Source organism: Zerene cesonia, chromosome 25 (genome assembly GCF_012273895.1).
Source record: "Zerene cesonia ecotype Mississippi chromosome 25, Zerene_cesonia_1.1, whole genome shotgun sequence".
NCBI classification, from domain to species: domain Eukaryota; kingdom Metazoa; phylum Arthropoda; class Insecta; order Lepidoptera; family Pieridae; genus Zerene; species Zerene cesonia.
The window spans coordinates 4,812,102-4,835,629 of record NC_052126.1 but is presented as its reverse complement, the minus strand read 5'-3'; the positions used below and the strand labels follow the sequence as shown (position 1 = coordinate 4,835,629).

The window sequence follows — 23,528 nt, the reverse complement described above, 5'->3', positions numbered from 1 at the left end:
AAGAAATTACTTAAGTGAAACTAATAACTAGCTACGTGGTATTTTACTATGTTTAATAGGCATTTTATCACAATAGAGTGAACTTTTATTAAATTAGGATTTAGGACGTTTGAAATACCTATATCTTGCGGATTTTCTCTTCAGTAACCATTATTCACAAAAATACCAAAAATAATACCCATAATATGTAACATACTATCTTATGTTAAAAAAAAAATAAAGCTCGACTTTGCCTTGCAAATATAAAAACTCCCCAGAATTTATCAAGTACACTGTACAGGTAGTTTATCAAGCATATTAAATATCAAAGCACTTTATATTCTTATCATTATCCACTGCTCCGAAATGGTAAAGGAAACATCGTGAGGCATTTCCAGGAATTAAAAATTTCGACGTAAAGTAAGTAGATAAGTTAAAGTACTTAGATACATCATGTCATAGACTTTAGTATGTACTTAGCTATGCATATTTTGTTTCCAGAGTATAACTCGTACTTACAACAATCAAGTGCTGAAATTATAAGTCATTAACGTATGTTCTTTTTTAAGCAACAAAATAGTTCACAAAACGTGTCTATTACACAAAGACGTCAAAGCGAGATTCGTGTCGTGTATATAATATACTTCTCGTAAGTCGACCACAACGCGTTGTGGCAATGAAGGCAAGCCATGACGTATTCTTAGTACCTATTAATTGGTTTACCACACAATCGACTGAATTAAATTACTTGAAAAAAAAATTAAATATAAAATCACGTTCCTTATTATTTTACAAAGGTGGAATTGGATTTTCACTTGAATGTTCTATAACTTAATAGTTAACATGTCCATTTTATTGAAAACTAGCTGCGCCCCGCGATTTCACCCGCGTTAGTCCGGATCCCGTGGGAATATCGGGATAAAAAGTTGCCTATATGTTATTCCAGTTGGTCAGCAGTTCCGTTGTCTACATACCAAATTTTATTGCAATCGGTTCAATAGTTATCGCTTGAAAGAGCAACAAATACACACACATCCTTACAAACTTTCGCATTTATAATATTAGTAGGATAGGAATCGGCCTTGTACGTTAAAAGTGGGAGAAAAAGATCAAGCAAAACCATTCAGTACCTATACAGTTCTTGTATAAAAATGTGAGGTGAGGGACAAAGTGCTGAACGTGTTAGGTTGCCTGTGAACCACCGCGGAAACCGTGCAATATAAGCGGGGATATCCCGGCAGCCATCGGCGAGCACCAGAATCGTTTGTTACTTTGCCTGAAGCTTTTAATATGCTCTGATTGTATTTTGTTCATTTAAAATTGTATTAAGCAGAAAAGTCTGTCCGTGATCTGTAGTAAATTAATCAATTTATGTTCAGAACGCTTCATGGCTATTCTTCGTTACCATTTGCCACACAGGTCGAGTTCGAATAGCATATGCATGCAGCCATAACACAAATTTCTCTGGCATTTTACTGTGACCACAACGCTTTGTAGTCTTATTTTTGCTTGATCATTAGCTTATAGATCCATGCTTTTTAATATAAATAGGTTGATTTATATATTTATAAAATAACAGATTAATCCGCAGCTTAGATTCAATATGGTTACATTAGGTGACGGAGTATGTTTAAGGATTTATTATTACTATTAGAGGTGAGAGACTAATCAAAAATCATCAAATATTTTCTTGTAGTATTAAATTTAGTATTTAACTTGTATAGCTCTCTATAACTATTTCAAAGAAATTATAAATGTACCAACTTGTAATCCTCCCATCCTGATGTTCCTGAGTTAATTGTAATGGTGTTTGAGCGACTTCCATTTTAATATTTAATCACAATAACCACTTAAAAGTTTATTTGTTAATTGTTTATTCAGTTTATTTATTACACATCACAATCTCTGTAATTGAAATATGTTAATATATAAAAGAATTAAGTATTAACTTTAATTACAATAATAAAACAGTTAGTTCGCCGTGTGACTACAAATCAACGAGCGCATTACAATTTGAAATACGAAAAAAAAAACAAATACCACAGACAAATTCTTTTTTCGAATTACGCGGTTACTTTTGACGTTCGGCGTGACAGCGTTTCGCGCGCACGCCGCGGCTGCCGTCACACTTTTGACGTACAGCACTGTACTCGGCTGAGGCGTGGCTGCCCCGCCCCGTTGCTTTTCTGATTGGGGGGAGGGGGGTATGGGTCAGCTGTTAAACGCCCGTTTTAAGCTTTAATTTGTGGCATTACGCTGTTGCGTCCCGCCATTTAGAATAATGACGTCGATTTTACTGGAATGGTTTTCCGATTGCGTCCCGTTATTTAATTAGGTTGTGTTTAATTGATTCTGATAATTGTAAAGTTTAAATGGATGGCTGTATCGTTGTTCTTTTTCAGGCTGTTCTGTATTTTTTATTTTGTTTTGTCATTAATTTAAATAATTTATAAACAATAATCGTCCAATGTCAAATCAATATACAAAATGTCATCCATTATTTAATTGTTATAATCATTGGCAAGACAATGACTTTGTATATCTTCACTGTACAATGTAGCGTATTTGGTACTCTATTTTCCTTACCCACGTATGACGTAGGTATACAAATATACCTTCATGTTAGCCGTTACATTTGACATTTAACGTCTGTAATCCAATGGGAATAGAATATTTGGCAAGGGCGTGGCGTTCCCGCGAAAAATGACATCAGAGAGGAAAAATCAACGATTTCCCGCGTTTTCATAGCCAATGAGATTGACGGGATTTAATGCCTACTAAGTATGTAATGCTTGAATGTTTTGAAGTTCATATTTCGAATTCTTACAACCTAGTGTGGTTTATACCTAACTATTAATTGGATATTCATATTCTAATGTAGGTTAAAAATAATACTCCAAGGAGTTGAGGTATAGATATTTTTGGAGAAATAATTAAAAACTATTTAATATTTATCTATTAAATTCATGTAACCTATAGTTATAAAATCTATAAAATTGTGCTTTATGTACACGTGATACGCATGTAGCATTTGTGATCATTTTTTTGAAAACTACAATTATCGTACCGAGGAAAAATGTTTTGAAAGAAGACAAAAATGTCACAATAAATTCCAAATACAGTACCATTCAATATCTCTCAAAGTGAAATCTAATTCCACACAAAATCCATTTGAAATAGTCAAAGGATCCCCAAAACTACCCACAAGTCAATCACCAAACTCCGCTAGGTGAAGCCTCCCTACACCCCTACGACCTTTCCCCCCTATTTACCCCCGAATTACCGCTCACCCCTAAACCGCGGTCTTCAGTGACAGTTCAATAAGGCATGGCGACCAATCGCGGCAAACATCGGCTAGTATAAGCCAATAGGATTAACGCTATACTTGTCTCGTTTGAACGTACTAGATTTTGCATCACACCATCCCGCTCCCACTTACGGTTCACGAATTCTTGACTCGAACGCGATTGATTTCTTTATTTGAATTCTTTGTTTTGAATTTCGGTGCGGATTTCATTTATTGGCGGCGGTATTAGTTTCGTTCTGAAATTTATTATGCGCTTAAAGCTTCTTTTGATTAAATCGTTTTTGTATTCTCTTTTTTTTTCTTTCGTAAAAGCTAACGTCTTACGAACTTCTGTATGATTAATGATATTGTAGAGAATGTTAATAGATAAACTCTATCATAATTATTATATATTGTTATGATTTGTTAAACCTGTTAATAGGGAAATAGACATTAACAAAATCGGCATATTCAGAATGAAATTAGTTTTTATAACAAACACATACATATCATTCGGTTCATTTTTTTTATTTCAAGGTAGGTAATTTGTTGTAGTTAGAACAAAATATTTATGTCTGATGATGATGTAGGTATGTTATTTTCTAAGTTTCTGAGATATGTTATCGCGGAGTGGTATATATAGGCTATAAAATATGTCGCTAGGACCAATAAAAACTGAGCAATGATAAAATTATGAAAATAGATTTGGGAACAGGCTAAGCTGCGTGCTTCAGCTAGTATAATTGTACTCTTATTCTTTTTTTATCATGTTATTTTTAAGTTTCCTTATTTGTACAATTTTTGTTAATAGTAATAAATAAACATATTAAAAATATTAAGATTAATAAATAATATTATATTTATTATAAGATTAAAAACCAATTGCTATTGAATAACTAAAACCATTTAAACACAATTAAAATGAATGGTGATGAAATCAAAAATCAAATGAACCATTAGAAGACAAGTCATTTAAAACCACTCTATGAATCATTACGCTATCAAGTAAATTACGAAACGAATATTTTAATTTTTTTTAAGTTTCATATTGACTATTAAATTAAAAAAAAACATGCATCACCTTCACAATTCCTATTTATTACGTACCTACTCTAGTTAAAAGCGATGTTGTATAATTTGATGTATTGTAAATGAATACCTTTTCCTATTATTTATTTATTTTCCAATTTTTTTTTATATCAAAATGGGTAACCGCAGCTGATGGGTTGCCTGATGGTAAAACGACCACCTCCGCCATATACATTTTTGGAGAGGTTTAAGGAAGGCCGTACGTGTCGAGAGGAACAACAGGAATGAACGAGGAAGGGTGAGGAAAAGGATATGCATATTATGCATGCTTCTTTAAACTACTATGCGACACGACAATCCTTATCGTCAACTAAAGTTGCAGTAGGAAGTAAAACTTGAATGCTTTCATTTATCTACTGTGTATAGGTGCAGAGAACTGGTAACATAACTGAATGAAATATATGTTCTTGGCCTAAAGTATAGAAAATAAATATTTTGTCCTTTACCCAACGGTTGCCTGGTAGAGATGGCTTTTAGCCATAAGGCCGCCATTTGCACACTAGTTTCAAGTTGCTTTTGTTAAGTTTTGCTATGTTTTATATTTTGTAAGTGTGCAATAAAGAATAAATAAATAAATAAATAATATAATACATAACTAGGCCGGAAAAAAAAAAATAAATAGGTAGAAAAATAAACAATTCCCGCCAATATATCTGTCAAACGCGTTAAAACAAGCGTGGAACGATGGAAAAGACTGCAATCATAAGCAAATGTAATTGGCAATTATTAACGTTGAATGTTTGCAGATAAATTGAATAATAGCAGTAAAGACTCCCCGCCGAGATGTCGAGACCAGGTGACGGTGTTGCGCTGTTGACATTTGTATTACCAAAATGGCGGGAACGGAAATTTACTCTGGTTTGTTTTGTCTGTGGTCGAAGTTACTTTTTTTATAAATAAATAGAATCAGCCGGTTTTCGAGGCATTTTTTATTTCTATAGCCCTCCAAGGCCAAGTCTGAGTATCACACGAGTTTATATATAAAACTTCCTTTGCTCCCAAAAGAAACATATTTTATAAATACTTATATAGATGTTATGATTTTTTTTCTTTTGACTCCACTTTATGAATTACTAGCTGCGCCTCGCGGTTTCACCCGCGTAAGTCCGTATCCCGTAGGAATATCGAGATAAAAAGCTGCCTATATGTTATTCCAGTAGTCCAGCTATCTACGCACCAAATTTCATTGCAATCGGCTTAGCAGTCTTTGCGTGAAAGAGCAACAAACACACACACACATCAGTAGTTTCTGAGATATAAGCTCTAACGGACGAACGAAACACCATCTTATATCAAACTTATTTTACGTAAAGAATTCAAAAAATAACCAAATGAGACTTGTAAATAGATAACAAAACATTTAAAACGTAAATCGTTTGATGAGAAATAGCTGCCGAAAGTAGGGTAAATCTTATATCGCGATCCTAATAAGGATAATACGAACTCATGTAATAATTATTGTATTGTCACCGTTCTTTCATAAATTCAAAAAGCTTGAATCTATGCGCTTATAAAGATTAAAGAATAAAAATTAAAATATGAATATTTACTATCTTTTTCAATATATAGATTTAATCTACCTCGGTGCAATTAGATCAACCACAATAGCTTCATGACTATTTTTTTATGTTATACCGGACAACTGAGCTAGTGGTTTGCGTAATGTACAGCCGCTGCAAATGTGCTGCTCACTGTTAGGGGGAAAGGATAAGGAACGGGTTAACGACGGGACTACAAGACTGTGAAGTGTGACAAAGAAGGATAATACGGACCTCCGGCTCCACCAATCACCAAACGAATAACAGTAGCATGCTAATATAGAGGCCCATATCTTTTAGCTTCCCTTCCCAGTCCTTTCCTTTATTCCTCTCGCCAATCCTTTCTTAATCCCTTACAATAAAGTCGGCAATCCTATTGTAGAGTCGTAAGGTCTGCAATGGACCTTATGCCTTTACAAATGTTCATGGGCGGCGGTAGCGCTTATCATCAGGCGACCCACCAGCTCCATTACCGACTGTGACATAAAAAAATTAAAAAAATGCTAATATTTCACATTGGCAGTATAATGTGTACGACTCCCTAGTGCCGAAGCGTGCTCGACTCTCACACTCAAAACAGTGCGAAGTGATGCCTATTATGTACATAGATATCAGAAAACATAATAATGCAGGTAGGGTCAGAAAAAAAGAGAAATAGATCAGTATAACTAATAGTATAGTATTATATTATCTGTGGTATAACAAATCGCAGATAGCGTAAGTAATATCTATATATTATCTGTACTAGAGCGAATGTAAAACCTTCTTCTTATTTATCACACTATCACATGAATATTGTAAATCTAAAAGTTTGTTTGTTTTGATGTTTGTCCGTCACGCTGAAACTATTGCACGGATCTTGATGAAATTTGGTATACAGACAGGGTATGAGCTGAATTGGGTGATAGGATCATTTTTATCTCGATTAAATGCTCCCTTTGGATTAAACAGGAATCTTGATATCCGAGCGGAGCCGGGACGAGCGTCTAGTTTTTAATAAATGTGTTATCACAGTAACTATGGTATAACAGTGAAGTCTCGTGTCCCGCATTGGGGTCTGGGGCATGTAATATATATACTGTTTCACTGATCGATTTTATTTATGGACAAGTAGATCAGCCTTCTGTATTCTATCAGATCGAGACATTTATTTATGAATCCCCATCGGATATCGAACGCAGGACCCCTCACTCACGCGTAAACCACTGTACTAAGGAGGCAGTCAAATAGAACAACTATAACACCGTGCTATATAAACGTCAAATTAGTATAAAGTATAACATTATGTAAAATATATGCAAAAGCAGTGGTGGCTAAAAGCAGTTGTGGCTCAGTGGTGAGAACCTCGGACTACAAAAATCGATAAGTCAGGGTTCGAGACCGAGCGAGCGTGCAGGAAATAAATTGATTTTTCAATTTATCTGCACGTGTGGATAACATCACCACTGCTTAAAACGGTGAAGGAAAACATCGTGAGGAAACCGGCATGTCCAAGAATCAAAAGTTCGACGACATGTGATATCTGCCAACCCGCACTTGGCCAGCGTGGTGGATTATGGCCTGAACCCTCATAGGAGGCCTGTGTCCCAGCAGTGATGATGATAACATTATGTTATCTGTGCTATAGATTAAGTATAAAATATATCAAATGAATGCAGTTATATCGTACTAAATGCATAGAGGTAGCTTAATTCGTTTACAATACACACAAGCGTGCACTAATACAATTGCATTGCTCAAACAGTTCTCAAAGAGAAGGGTTTCATGCCTCACGGTTTGTAATTAAAGCATTCATGCACTGTATTATTCGATGATTGTTTTGACAGTTAATAATTATGGCGGGAATTTATTATCTATGTTTACTAGAAGAATAAGTTAACTAACATTTTTTTCATCATTGGTTTTACTTTCTATAATCAAACAATTAGCTTTTTATGTGTCTTTATGAGAGAGTCGAGCATGCTTCGGCACGTATTAGGCCAGCTCGTTCCGGGGAAGTACCAGACCCCCACAGAAAACGGCGTGAAATAATAGCATACTATAGTGTTTCGTACGGCGAGTGGGGGAGCCGGAGGCCCGTTTTCTTTGCCTGACCATTTCCAGCCCATTCCTTCTTCCCTCTCATCAATCCTTTCCTTATTCCGAAAGAAGCACTGCCTGTGCGAATGTTCATAGACGGTGGTCATCGCTTACCATCAAGCGAACCAGCTCAGTTGCCCGCTATGACATAAAAGCTTTTGCCCGAAGATTCGCCCGCCTTGTCGCAATAAACTTATATGGTATTAATTCTTATCCCCCATTTTATCCCTTGGGGGGAGAATTTATCAAAATCCTTAAGATGCCTACATCATGCAGAAAACATGCTAAATTTCAGGCAAATCGCTCTATTAGCTTGAGCTGTGCGTTGATAGATCAGTCAGACCGGCAACACACTCGCGATGCCCCTAACATCGCAAGTGCATATGGGCGGCGGGCGTCACTTTCCATCAGGTGACCCGCCTGCTAGTTTGCCTGCAAGGCGATAAAAAAAAAAAAAAAAAAAAGACAGTTTAACATAATGATACCTTCAGCACGAATTTGGCCAGCTCGCACAGTAACATGGCACGGTGTTTCGTTTGGTGAGTAGGGGTGCCCGAAAACCTGTATCCTTATCCTTCCCAGTCCTTTCCTTTGTTTCTTCCATAGATCACTTCTTTATCCCTGAAATTCGGCAATCCAATTTCACAGTCGTTTGCAAACCTCTGCAAATGTTCATGGGTTGTGATAGCACTGACAACAAGTGACCCACCAGCTCCATTCCAAACGATGACATAAAAAATTAAAATTATAACACAAAAGGTTTAGGTATAATCTTAATACATTCCCATGCAACTTTGAATTTAATGAATGAAAACGATTTATTTAATGAATAAAAGAAAAAGTATTGTCTCATTTACCTACATCATTTTTTTAAGATCTAAAAATCGGTTCAGTCGAAAATTATGAGGCAACAAACACAAAAAATACAGTCGTAATGAGAACTTCCTTTTTTTAAGTCAGTTGAAATAGGTATACCGAGTATTTATATTATCACTAACAGTACATAGTACAAAGCAAATTCGCCAAAGTGTATCTATACCAAACCTTAAACAAATATAAATATGCCAGAACAAAGAAACAGACAACACAATTTAAGGTAATTAAAAACGAACAATATTAACTAAATTGTTTTTTTTTTAAACATAGTGAATAATCATTGCCAAAAAATAATATGAAACCAGAGCCATCTCGTTAAATAAAAGTCCAAGTTAAAATCAAACCTTAGCCACAGATTACTGAATACTACCAGTATTCACACGCTACACATTATTTTAGCAGACGGACCTATTTTTAAACGTCATATACAGATGGCGCTCAATGCAATCATATTAGATAAGTACATTTTTTAAACGTAAATTAAGTAACAGTGTTTATATTTCATTAAATTAAACGCCTGCATGAAATGATAAATTAAATTGATATTATTACAATAACAAGTCATAAAATTAATTGTGTGACATAAGTCATAGCTCTTTCTAAAGGCTATAAGTACTTGTACTTTATTATTCTGTGCTATTAGTCTGAACTATTTGCCAGTGTCAAGTTTTTAAACCTAGGAAAACGTAAAATTATCTACAACTATATTAAAGATTAAAAAGCACCCGTATGATCAAGAAAGTAGTTCATATCAATATATTATGTAGACAGTGTTACTTATTTCTCATGGTCATTACAACATTGGTCGTGAAGTATCTGCATAAAATATCAATGTATAGTCTATGACGACTGATCCTGTTTCTGAAAGAAAAAAAATGGTTCTTTAATTGCCATTTTAAAAACAGATGTTGTTTTTGTCTAGAATTTGTATAAAATTGCAATTTTTTTCAAGTGGCTCGCTGAATTAGTGAGATTTTTCAAGTAATCATAATTTAGTAGATAAATTCAAATGAAATTGAAATACATTTTTGTGTATTTAGAAATTATTATTATTAATACTTAATTTATATTTTATTTTTGTGAAGGAATTATTTCTAGTTAACATAAATTCGTATTTTATATAAATCATCTGAAAAATAGAATAAAATGTGACTTTCATTTTATATTGATGTCGAAATTTTTATTCAATTATCAAAAGATAAGTTGAAAAAAGTTTTGATGTAGAAAAAAAAATAAAAGGGCGGGAAATTGTGAATCATTTCTGAAATTTGTACAAAAAATAATTATTATTTTCTAAGGTAAGTAATAAGTTAATAAATTATTGTTTCTCATTATATGAACATTCAATAATTGTAAAGCGATTGAAATACGTATTTCTCATATTATGGAAGACAGCAACACCAATGGCAAGTTTATAGGCTATAGCACGACTTTTTATACATATAGGTCAGAGAAAAAATGGCTTAGCACTCGTAGCTCCTATGTACCGTGGCAAGAAATAATTTTAAATTTTAAATGGCCTTCAGTGATTTATGCCACATAAGTAACGCGTTTAAAAACGTTGAAAATGAAGCTGATCAGGTAAGTTGCTGGTTTGTTAGTGAAAAGTGCCTTTCCCATGGGTGTTGTAAATGTCCAATTGGAGCTGTCAATATGACCCAAAATCCGGGAAAAACTCTTGGTGTATAGTGAAACTGTGTATAAAAGTGGAAAATGAAGATTAAATTTAAAGCAACTTGGTTTACGCCTTCGCATAACGGGGTCTCCGCCAACCACGTATAATTTTTCGAGGTGAACGATGACATATGAATAGTGCACACAATATTTTTAGAATTATGTAGTTAGTGCTTTAGAGGACACAACAACAAGTGACTTTAATGTCAGCATTCACATAAATTACGAACAATAACTTTATAGATATCATGATCTGTTTCAATACAACGAAATATTTAATACGCAGTAACTGCGCCTACAGTTCCTACTTTCTCTGTCGATTAAAAAACATTTGTATGTCCTTCATACATACGAGGAACTATTGAATTAAACACATGCTGAAATATTTTATCACAGCCTGCATCTATAACAATTAAGTTTAATACTTCTATTAATGTGTACTGTGATAAAAACAATAATATGGGTCATATGAGATACAGTGCACTATGATGAAATAAGAGCTCTAATCAATATTATTGTAAGTAACAAATAATTACATCATCATATTGTTATTTGTGTACCAATTGATAGTAAAAGACACATGCATTTCTTTTATACTTAGTAGGTGTAAAAAAAGATTTATTCTTTGCTTCATATAAAACTCACCCACAGAAAAGGTCATGCTTGTGTATTAAAAATAAACCGTGCCTTTGAGTGCTTGACGATTTTATTGTTGAGCAATAATCTGCTTTTCAAATTAGAATATGAAGGATTTGTGTGTTTAAAAAAATAATAGTTTGAAACTGTTATTGTTAGTATGTTTATTTAAACATTGTTTATATCTTGATTTAATATGGTATGGTATATAATAAATTAAATGCAAATAATTTTGTCGGGATGGAGAGTTGCAATATATTTAACCTGTGTGTATAAATGTAGGGGTTATGTTAGGAATTATTGTTAATAATCTAGTTCATAAGTTCCCATTAAAAAAAAAAGCAAAAGTATTATCCCTTAAATTACAAACATTAAGATAAACAGTAGATTCCTATTAACATTATAATTGATTTTTTTATAATATGATTTTTGTATCTGGAGATAATTAGGAGACAAAAGAGTGATATCCAGTACTTTTTACAGCAGTGAAACATCCATTCCTATGAGAATTCCCTTTCAATACACAGCAAAACTGTGACGGGAAGCTTATATAAAATTAATTTAATGGTAGATTTATCACTTGTTGGCTTGATTTTTTACTTGTCAGTATACATCTTATTATACAACTGTTGAAATAAAGCTATTGAGGTGAAACAGTGATAAAATTTGTAAAAATAAAAGTGGTTAGTTTTTTTTTATGTCTAATTTATGTCACTATTCTATCTTAATACTTATTAGAAATAGGTGATAGAATAGTGAGCTTAAGAAATAGGTGATAGTTTAGAGAGCTGATCAGCTGCTGTCTTATGTAAATAACATTGTCTAATGGAATAGTTGTGAAATGCATCTGCTTCAAACCACAAAGATCTATTTTCCTTGTAATTCTTATATGAGTAAATTATAAAGCTAATAAATATTAAATGCAACATGTTCAATATTTACAATGGCTTTATAATCAGAGGTATAGATTGAGAGTATATGCAGTGACTGTAAGCGAAAATATACAGTTCTCAAATATAAATATAAGATAACTGTAGTTTACGAAAGTTGATGCCTGAAATTGTTGCATCATTCTATTATGCCTTTTTTAGTGGGGATCCAAAAGGTTCTGGTATTGCGGGCCCATCTTTATAATATAGTATAGTTCCAATTAATATTTGTGTGAATATAACAATAAAATATTGCATCCTTGTATAAGAAATGTGAAATGAAGCACATTTTACTTTTAAATTGTTTAATTTTTTTTATTTTTATTTATGGACATATTTTTGAAACATCTGAAAATTTCAAATTTTGCATTATTATTACATTATTAAAGCAATGTCAGTCAGTGGATAGTTATGTTTTTGAGGTTAAATCTTACTTTAGAAGAACTTTTGAAATCAAATTATTGCAACCTACAGGCTATTAAACAAAAAAGTTACCCTATTAGGTCTGTAGATGAAACACAGGATACAACAAGAATCAATATAATAGCCTAGTCTTTATATTGTTCAAGTTACCTAGGTTTGATTTTTCAATAAAAATCAATTACAATGTATGTGATTATCACTATCAAGCTATTGTATGTGCAGTGTGTTGTTGACATATATTTTTTGAAAAATAATTTTGAATTTTATTCTGTTACTTTTGGTTTCATAAATTTAAATTCTATTCAAATAATCAAACCAATTTGATGTGTAATATTAAATTTTCTTCCTTGCAGTCAGACAGAATTATGGAAGAAAACTCAATGGTTCGGGATCTCATCACAAAGATTCTGGATGAACCCGGACCAGAAGGGAACAGGTAAGAATCTTGTATACTTAATTAAGTATATTCATAGTCATAAATTACCTTGAACATTAAATTATTTCAAATTAAAATAAAACTTAGAAAAAAAAGTAATTAGAATAATGCAGCTTCCTTTCCTTTCCTTCCTTTCAAGTTTAAATCCTACTTAATATTATAAATGTGAAAGTTTGTAAGGATGTGTGTGCGTTTGTTTATCTTTCACACAAAAATTACTGAACCGATTGCAATGAAATTTGGTAAATAGACAGCTGGACAACTGGAATAATGTATAGACAACTGTTTATCCCGATATTCCTACAGGATACGGACTTACACGGGTGAAACCGGAGGGCGCAGCTAGTAAATTATAAATTTTCTTTCTGTCTTATTCCCTAATTTACTAATTGCAATTACCTTACAACTGCTAATGATTTATATTTGATTTGTATTTCACACTTGTAATATTAAACAATTGTTTTGAATTAAAATTGCGATAGCAGGATATTTAAACATGTCTGTTTTAAATATAGCTTTCGTCAGCATGATTCAAGAGGTATACTCATTTTCATTAACGTTTTATTTCAGTTCCATACAAACACCGGAAAAAACAATAGGCACGCTACAGTCGGGCCTAAACCAATATGCCAAAAACGACACAGGAAGTTCATTCTTATCGCCGCCGTTCAACTCGTTTCAAAACAATCCCTATTTGAATCAAAACGAAAACGGCTTCTACATGCAGAATGGATTTTCAAACGGATTTGTCAATTATCCAGAGAATGATGACCATTTGCTCGGCATAGAACCGATAAGCGACGATACAGTGACACCCGAACAGTTGAATTTACTGCGCTTAGCTGCTCAAGAAATAGGCGGCGCGCAATTCTCAAGCCCAACAAAATACGACGAGAAATTCTACAATTTCTTCGAGCCGAACCAAAGAAACTCTCTGCCGGAGACAAATATGTTCAGCAATTTCAACCAACGACCAAACAGTTTGAATATAGACATGAATTACTCGAACTACGATTACGCCCAAAGATATCCAAATAAATTCGACAATTCATTCGTCAAAGAACAGAACACGGATCCAACGGATTTGCTAACATATTTGCATCAATTGAATCTATCACTGGACCGGACGAGGGAGGACAATTTACTGCAGAATAATTTTAAAATGCCAGAAATGAATGGGCACTATCCAAACGAAGAATATAAGATGCTAGATGATAGGAACAAGGTGTTTTTCAACCGTAACTTCCAACATCCTCCTACAAAGTTCAACGGAGAGAACAACTTCTATCCAAACGAAATGCTCAATCAAGTGGACAGGAACAGCTTGCAGAATTTCGATTTCAATCAACCAGTGAACGCTATGAATTTCAAACCGAACGGATATCATCAAAACGATTTCATGAGGCGCGATATGAATCAAGTTATACGAGATGGTTATCAAAACGGTATGGAGCAGAGACAAAATTTCGATAACGGTATGAACAGAGATCAGCAAGCGGTGGTTCGTCAGCAAGAATTGGCGCGACAGATGAACATGCTGATGAGGAATCGACCGCCTCCGAATCAATTGAACGTCGATGTGTCCTTCCTGCATGAGAATGCTCCGTTTAATCTTGGTGAGTCACATATTTTTGTACAATACATTTCTTTTTAACTACAGTATTTTCAAAATTTTGTAATTACGTCTACTTGATGCTACAGTCTGTTCTATATTTAAATTGAATGTCTTGTGATTATATTATTTTCGTATTTTCAACCGATGACCAAAAAACAACGGTTCTCAATTCAAATGTCCTTTTTTTGTGTCTAAATTTCTTGATGTTTTTTGTCATATTTTAGAATTTTGGAAAGGTATCTTCCTTCTCCATAGACGCCGGTAAGAAACAATTATTACAATAATATATATATATGGCAACACTGTAATTACAGGTTTGAATGCTTTACTGGGTCCGAGCCCGCCAGTCCCACCGCCAGTGCTGCCGTCGCCAATGTTGGATTTGCCCCTTGCACCCTATTATGCTATGAGGAATATGAGGTAGTTATTTTATATATCTATCTATCTGGCTATCAATTCAACTCGTATTTTTTTTTGTATTTGTTACCTTTGAATGCTTTGTGTGCATTTATTTCTTCTCATTTAAATTTGGTCAGTTTATAAATAAAAATTTAATATAATATAATATATTGATCTTTTAATTTTAACAAGAATAATATCTCAAAATATTTCGATTGCGAATTCAAGATAATCTGCTAGTTCTTAAATGAACTATATTCATGTGTAAATTTATATCTTGCTGTTAAAATATCTATATCTAAATGATCTTTGTACAATAGTATCCTTGACTCTCTGGAGGAGTTATGATAACAATTACTGATAGATTATTGTGCACTAAACATTGTACTTTTCTAGTATCTTGATATTCACATTATGATAATATTATACTCCATACAAGGGGTCTTTAAAAATAAACCTTAAAGAATGTCTTTTAGTTGTGTAATTATATGTGAAACTATCTGTAGCGCGCGGTTTCACCCGCATTTGTTTTCCCAAAAAGCCTGATATGAAAACATTTAGCCTTCCTTGACAAATGTGCTATATGACACAAGTTATTTTGCTATTCAGTGTTTCTTGAGATTTGCATGTCCAAAAAAATCAAATCTTTAGTTTATAATTTTATTATTATGTGATATATGAAGGAATATTTACAATAATACTAGCTAATCTAGCACGCGCTTGTAAAATAGCCTATAACCTACCGAATATATATATAAAATTTCGTAAAAATCGGTTAGTTTAGTTAGTTAACTAACGCTCGAATTTGATACGTTATTTAGGTCATAAACTAAGTAAAAACAATTGACATAAAAAGTTTGCTTGAGGCAATTTTTATTTTTTATGCTAGGGTGGGTAATTGAGCAGGTGGTTCGTCTGTAAATGATCATTACCCCCATAAGCCTCTCTGTATATAATGTATAAGGAAAGGATTGACGAGGGGATTGAAGGAATGGACTGGGAAGGATGAGGAAGCCTCCGGCTCACAAACAACATTCTAATCTGACTTGGAGTCAGTTCTTTATTACAATTCAATGCTATAGATTTAATTTAACTAATTTCAGGGGTGCTGTAACATCATCTAGTATACTCCACGCTCGTCTAGACGCGTGCTACGAACAGTGGAAGCAATTGGAACGGGAGAGAAAACGGACAGAAGCGAGACTTGCCCTCGCCTACCCTGGCCGAGCTGTCTCTTCATCTAACTCTATCCCTGTACCAAGATTGCCTCCGTGTCCAACTAGAGTGGATAGACTTACTGTGGATATGCTGAGGGAACACACCAAGGTAGGAAATGCCTACTCTTATTTACTTACTCTGGGGAGTCTCTTGCTATAATACTATCTCTGTGATGAAACTGCATCCTTGTCCCACTAGAGTTGACAGACTTACTAATTATTTATATTCTGAAACAAATAAAGCTGTTATCATTTATTTATTAATATTTCTACTTACTCCTTTATCATTTTATTGATGCAATTATTTGAGTAAGTAATTTTATACTCATTACTCAATTTGTAAAAAAGATCAATCTTGTGTCTTAAAAAATACAGTTGGATGATAAGCTAGCCTGCTTTAGCTTTAGCTCGCTATTGTGTTTCGTACGGTGAGTGGGGGAGCCGGAGGCCCATATCCTTTTCCTTACCCTTCCTAGTCCTCCTTTATCCTCCATCCTTTCCTCTATTCCTCTCATCAATCCTTTCCTAATCCCTTCCCAATTTAAGTAGGCAATCCATTTGTGACGTTACGCCTCTTCAAATGTTCACGGGCGGTGGTAGCGCTTACCATCAGGCGACCCACCAGCTCCATTGCCGACTGTGACATAAAAAAAACCAAGGATTGAAAAATCGGCCCTTATCAAAACAATCCCGATACGATCAAGTATTTCGTACATTTGATTAAATACTTACATTGATATTTTATAATTTTCTGATTATAATTTCTCATTTCCAGGTATTAACGTTAATGGGCAAAATGGAGACGCTGCGTGCGAGTGTGTGTGTAGCGCAGAATAAGAAGCCAAACAAACCGGAGGACGGGAAGATAACGGTTCTGAAACGCGGCCAAGGGAATGTACCCGGGGAACAAGAGAAGGGCTTGGATCCGGCTACTTTCGATCCAACTACGTGGAGGGAAGATGTTAAGAATTTGGCGGAAATGTAAGTGGTATTTTTTGGCTTCCTAATTTAAATAGTGGGTGTTTATTGCGTCACAAATAATGCCGTTTAATGAACAATGAAGATAAATTGATGTGAACCATGTAAATATCACTTTTGTAATAAAAATCCGGTAAAATATGTCGAGTGATTATGTAGTGACTATATTTAATTTTCATTTTCCAGTCTAGTTCCATCTAGCAGTACTGCAGTACAGCATGTATATCTATTTTTTCCTTTCCTATTGTCTGGTAATAAAATTAGATTGAATAACAATAAGATCTAGTTCATCGCAAGTACTGTATTAACTTACTTTACATACAGAAAACGCCTTTATCGGTATACCAACAAGTGTCACATTCCAGCGCACCGCACGGCGAGGTGGAGAGCGCGATGCTGGCGTGGCGCAGCGCCGTCGCCGGCGTGCAGGCGGCGCGCCGCCGCGAGCTCGCGCCGCACCGGTACCTGCCCGCTGACCGTGAGTACACGCTGTTATATATACATACCTACTAATATTATACATGCGAAAGCAACTCTGTCTGTCTGTTACGCTTTCACGCCTAAACCACTGAACCGATTTTGATGAAATTTGGTATGAAGATAGACTTGAACTTAGGAAGGACATGGGATACTTTTTATCGCAAAAATAAGGGTAGAATGTGTTGAAATAGGGGATGAAAGGTTTTATGGTAATTCCTAATTGTCAATATGTATCATAAAATCATGTAAGATTCACTATAGGCTACTTATATATACCTTATCATGTCGGCGAAGCCGCGGGCGGAAAGCTAGTCGACTATATAATGGATGTGCGATATGCAGCGTTAAACAGTCCCACATTTGTATTAATGTACACATATATATATGCGCAGCGATACTGCAGCTGGCGGCGGCGGTGAAGCAGCTGTGCGAGTGCGCGCGGCGCGCCCGCTGCGCCATGTGGTGCGACCTCACGCTCACCGTCGCGCTCGCGCCGCCGCCCGCGCACGTGAGTCCACTTATACCTTATTTTAAATTTATTTATCTATTTTTTTTAAAGCGGCGAAATCTTGCATAGATAGACACCCATAGATACCCCCGGCCCCCGGGGAAGAGGCCGTGGGTTATGTCGGATTCTTTTTTTTTTATAGAGTGATTCGAGAGGTCGTTTTGTGTGTCGATAACATCTATTCAAGTACACAGAATTTAACGCGTGCGAAGCCACGGGCAAAAGCTAGTCTGTTCTATATGAATAAACATGGATCGCTTAACGACATCGGCTCGACCAATTAGGCCTTTGTTTTTAGTTAGGCCATAAGTAGGTGTAGTAAGGTTCCATGGAAAGAAAGAACGTAGGTACCATGTATGAAATCGGAGCGGAAATTTAGTGCCTAGTCTAAATAGATATAGTTATTTAACTACATTTTTCTGTAATTAGTAATTAATTAAAAAGTATTTTCAAAAGTATTTCCATAATAAAATAAAAACCAAAAAAAAAAATGGCAGTATGATCTCTTAAATAATTTTATATATTGTTTATGACACAATGTAATTAAGACACATTTAATTTAATGTAATAAGGTCGAATTAATTGAGGGGGACTCATGATGCTGTTAAAGCAGAAATTAATTATGTGTAAAAATAACAATGAATCTACTAATTTCTCAATTAAAATGTCATTGAATTACAAGAAATTATGGAAGTTGATTGAAATCCTGATTCCTCTTGAATAATATAACATCTCTCTGCATGCCAAATTTAAGCTTGATCCATCCAGTGGTTTGGGCTGTGTGTTGATAAATCACTATGTCAGTCAGTCATCTTTGAGCTGTATATATTTAAACTAGCTGTGCCCCGAGATTTCCCTCGCGTAAATCCGTATCCCGCAGGAATATCGGGAAAAAAGTTGCCTGTATGTTATTCCAGTTGTCCAGCTGTCTACATACCAAATTTCATTGCAATCGGTTCAGTAGTTTTTGCGTAAAAGAGCAACAAGCGCACACACATCCTTACAATCTTTCGCATTTATAATATTAGTAGGATAATGAAGTTAATGATATATCTTTCAGACTGACCACTCCCCGCAGTATTCGAACCAGCAGTCACCTAAGCACTCTCCGGATTCACCACTAAACAACAACAACAACAACAATAGTAATCCGGGAAAACCAAATGGTGACAATAAAGAGGTAATAGAATGTTACATTTATACTAGTTATATATAGCTAAGTTTGTTTGAACATACTAAACTCAGGACCTACTGGACCGATTTCGATAATTATTTCATCATTGGAGACATATGTAAACCCTGAATGCTGCAAGGATATACATGCATACATAGCTAGCAACTTCATAGCTGAGCTACTGGTTTGTTTACCTTTAGGTTGTTACCAGATTACTAGTTTGTTAATTTTATTTATATACTTATTTTGAAACAATTTGTTTAGTAAAAACTTAATAAAAATCAATTAGAATTGATTCAATACAACAAAACATGAAAACAGGAGAAGTAAAACTACTTGTTTATATCGTATATAGAAAATTTAATTTCAATACAACAATATTTTAAAAAAAGGATGAAAGCAATGAATGCATTCAAAAGTTTACAAAATTCACTCATAACAAATAGTAATTAAACCGAAGAAAAACTTGTTTAAATTGCAACCTGTACTGTTGCTTTGGTTGTTTGTGTCAATAATAAGGATGAAAGATCTCTTAAAAAACTTGATTTATCAAGAGAAAGGAAACCCATTCCATTAGGTTCTATAAATACATACATTCCACTTTGTATAATATGTTTATAAACACTAAATTTTTTATTGTTTTAGTAATGATATTCCCAAATTGTCCCAATTGCGTTTTGTTTTTTATGTATGTATGAAAATAAACATTAACAAGATGCTCTGTTAAACTGTATTTTCAAAATTACTTACCGTTTTTATTTACCTAAATAATGAAATAATTAGAATAATAATATTTATCTTCATCCATGCTCTCATTGTATCTAAATATCTATTAATAGATTTCATCGCAAAACAATTTCAGGACAAACCGAGCGGCGACCCGCCAAAGTCAGACAGTACAGAGAAACAGACGAACAAACAAAACGACAAAGACAAGAATCGCCGCACGCAAAACTACAAGCACAAGGTGAACCAACGCAACGATTTCTATCAGAAGAACCAGAGGTATGACAATCGATTTATGAGACATCCATATCACTATTTGGCCACGGGGCCCATTAATTAATTTAACGGCGTTAGGACGTCGTTAAATCGTGGTTAGACGCCATTAAATGTGATTAGGTTTATTCGTTTCGATGTATGTACAGCTCGAAATTATTTTCAATGAAGTTGGCCACTGTTAGATTATATTTTAATGGTAGTTGATTATCATTTTAAATTATTATTTAACTGTCATTTATAATAATTAAACTAATTGACTTATATTGTATCAAACCTGTATGTTATTGGAGTTCTTTGTACTAAAAATAAATGTCAAATTAACATTGCTCAAAATTAACTGTTAATTTCTATAAAATATAATTTCAAATAATCGGTATTTCTGTTTGTTAAATAAGCATATTTAGGCATAAATGTCTTAAAAATAACTTGTTTTAATGATGTCTATCAGAAACTAAAGTTTTGTCAGTCGTCATTAAATTCCTTTGACAACCTAATAATTCTAACGATTCGAAACGAATAGATTTAATGTAATACTCAACTGAAAATCAATTATGCTAAATTGTTTATATATATATAAATTAATTTAACATTAATTTTTATCATTTAATTTTATTGATGTCAATTTTTTGGAGCGGAAACTTGTATTATGTACCTGACAAGAGGATTAGGCGGTTATACACGGTTTACGTTGAAATGTTGTGAGAACTACGCTTATTATTTAAAAATGGGAATTTTAATGACATATTTATGAAGGTTAGCAAGTGCCAAATATCGTACTCAGAAATGGTCATAAGATTTTTATTATTGAAATTCCCATTTTGTTACAAATGAAAACCCAATGAACTTTCGGTGTTATGTTTTTTGTATATTATAAAAGATTTAATGAATTTGTTATGTGTATCTTAAGTTTCCCTCCAAAAAAAAAAATGGATTCGGTAATTGGCAACACTGACGGAAAAAATAACATGGGCACTGTGATGGAAACCCTGGTTTTATCAAATTTTATCCCTCTGCTAAGCTTTTTCTATTTAAGCTACTTTAATACTTTTGTAACTTTTCTACCGCTGCGTAATTTCGCGGCAGTGTTGCCAATTTTTTTTTTTTCTAAATTTAAAAGCATTTAATATGCACAACTCGTGCTGTTTTACGCCTTTATAGACGTGTCTTAACGCATGTGCGTTTATTTTAAATTCTACGTTTTAATAAGGCTTTAAATGGTGATGATGGAAAATCTGTAGAAAAATTAATTATATCTATTATTTCTGTTACCGTTTATATATTATAAGTAAAATGAATTTTGGAAACAAAATTGAATGTACGATTTAGCTTGTGTTATTTTTTTTACAGACAATAAATTTCAAAATAAAATGAAGTGTTATATACAGATGTGCAATACGTTAAGCCGATTTATTTAATAAGTTAAAAATATTTAAAATTATGAACAATTCATTTATTTAATTTAAAAGTTTGCACTTCGTTATATATAGACAGATTTTTCATCATCTACCCTCAATATGTGACAAACCGTTTGGGAGGTGCCCACAGTCATATCAACAGTGAAGTACACTTTTATAATTGCATTTAAGTGTATTCGACCATTAGTCTATATGCCGGTAGTTGTGCTTGGCTAGATAATTGTCTACGCCCTTTCCTATAATACCACAGATCATAGATTATGCTAGATCATTGTCTTTGATGTCACTTTTTATAAAAATTGTTATAAAATTTGTACAACCATTGACTAGAGTGAACTGCAAATGCATATCTATCGTATAAAATACGTGTGAAACTCAAAATAATCTCTTGTTATGTATTTGATTAAATAATTTGTCTATTTATATATAGTACAAACATAAAAACGGCAGCGAATTAAATAAATTGAAGCATTCTGTGACGTCATAGACAATTTAGCTACAATTTTGTCTTGTCTGGTTCAATATATGATCTGTGGTCAGTACAGATTCGACTTTTAACGGATGAATGGCTATTTTCTTTTAATTAACAAAAAAATTAACCGTCCGTTTGAAAAGCGAATCGTGTCGCGATTGTAGGAGGGGCAGTTTATTCTATACATAATTTGGTCGGTTTATACTTGCCAAGTATGTCGGTGCGAGTGATGAATTAAAGAAAATGTTCTTTCCGAGGTTTTAATATATTTAATATGACTTTGGAAAGTTTAGGGAAATTTAATTTTTTTTTATTATGGCCTGCGAGTTTCTGGTTTGTAAGAGTATATACAACGCTTGATAGCTATTTCAATGAGAATTTATTTTTTACTTAATAGATATAAACGAATACAGATGACATATGCAGAAGTTGGAAACTCCTTTGATAAAAACAAAGAGAAAGTCCAGCTTTGTCCATTCGTAATTTGTTTAAAACATTTTATATTTGTACATAATAAATACATGGTTTACACACCTTGCAAACAAAATTCGCACTGAAAAAAAATACTTAGCAAATATTCGGAAGTTTAATTTAAAAAAGTATAAAATCTAGTCATATCTTCATAGTTTTACGAAACAAAGGTCGCCTCACTCGCTCCGACGTCTAAAACCTTATATGTGATGTCGTAGTCGGTTAAACGGTTTCCCGTGAAAGGTTTATTAAATATGTGAATAATTAGCGTAAGTATTTGTCTATTGGTTGTTTATAAAGTCGGTTTCGGTGTCTAGAGGAATCCATTGTATCTTTTTATCGTCAATTTTTTTAATTTAGTCGCGTACTAATACGGCGATTCGTTTTGACAGTTCTAACCATAGAGTATAATATATTTTTTGTCTGTGTCTGTCAATTTGACGTTTCGCGTTCCCGCGCACGACGCTGTTCGCGCTATTTTATACGCTTTAATATATTTAATACGGTTCATTAATGAATTAATTATGATATCGGTGCACAAATATGTTTTCACTGCCGACGCGGCGGATTAACCAAAACATTCGTAGTATAATCTTCCATGTTAAGTTGTAGGTTTAAGTGAAAATGTTTAGAACTAATTTTTTTTTTCTCTCTCTTTCGTTGCGTTGACGCTTTTTGATTAAATCAATTTGACAAAGGCCGTAATAAGACTAACGTCGAAATGAATTTTATGAATGGCTATAACTTGTTTTTCGTTTTTGTTTCTTTTTTCTTTTTCTTTATCTTTATCTTTATCTTTATTCGTTGAACGTAGTGCCTTTTACGTACATGCATTTGATCCCTGTACAAACC

At 33.7% G+C, this 23,528-nt stretch overlaps 2 protein-coding genes across 3 annotated transcripts in view; one reads left to right on the top strand and one right to left on the bottom strand.

The window, feature by feature from the left end:
• The window catches only part of LOC119836795 (photoreceptor-specific nuclear receptor-like), a 34,379-nt gene extending 32,575 nt beyond the window's left edge, over nt 1–1,804 (bottom strand). Inside the window, exon 1 of the mRNA XM_038362265.1 lies at nt 1,744–1,804. Coding sequence (XP_038218193.1) covers nt 1,744–1,804 — 61 coding nt within the window. The remainder of the gene's footprint in view (nt 1–1,743) is intronic.
• Nucleotides 1,805–10,267: 8,463 nt separating this feature from the next.
• On the top strand, nt 10,268–23,522 carry LOC119836823 (meiosis-specific coiled-coil domain-containing protein MEIOC-like). 2 transcript variants are annotated; one of them, XM_038362298.1, is made up of 10 exons: nt 10,268–10,428; nt 12,863–12,945; nt 13,516–14,561; nt 14,875–14,980; nt 16,063–16,285; nt 16,952–17,157; nt 17,520–17,632; nt 18,027–18,142; nt 19,203–19,322; nt 20,179–23,522. In XM_038362298.1, exons 1-10 carry the CDS (start codon nt 10,363–10,365, stop codon nt 20,380–20,382), a joined length of 2,283 nt encoding a protein of 760 aa, XP_038218226.1. In that variant the 5' UTR covers nt 10,268–10,362; the 3' UTR covers nt 20,383–23,522. The 2 variants fall into 2 exon arrangements, with proteins under 2 accessions (XP_038218226.1, XP_038218227.1); XM_038362299.1 differs by lacking the exon at nt 10,268–10,428 and adding an exon at nt 10,453–10,638.
• The last annotated feature ends 6 nt before the right edge of the window (nt 23,523–23,528 follow it).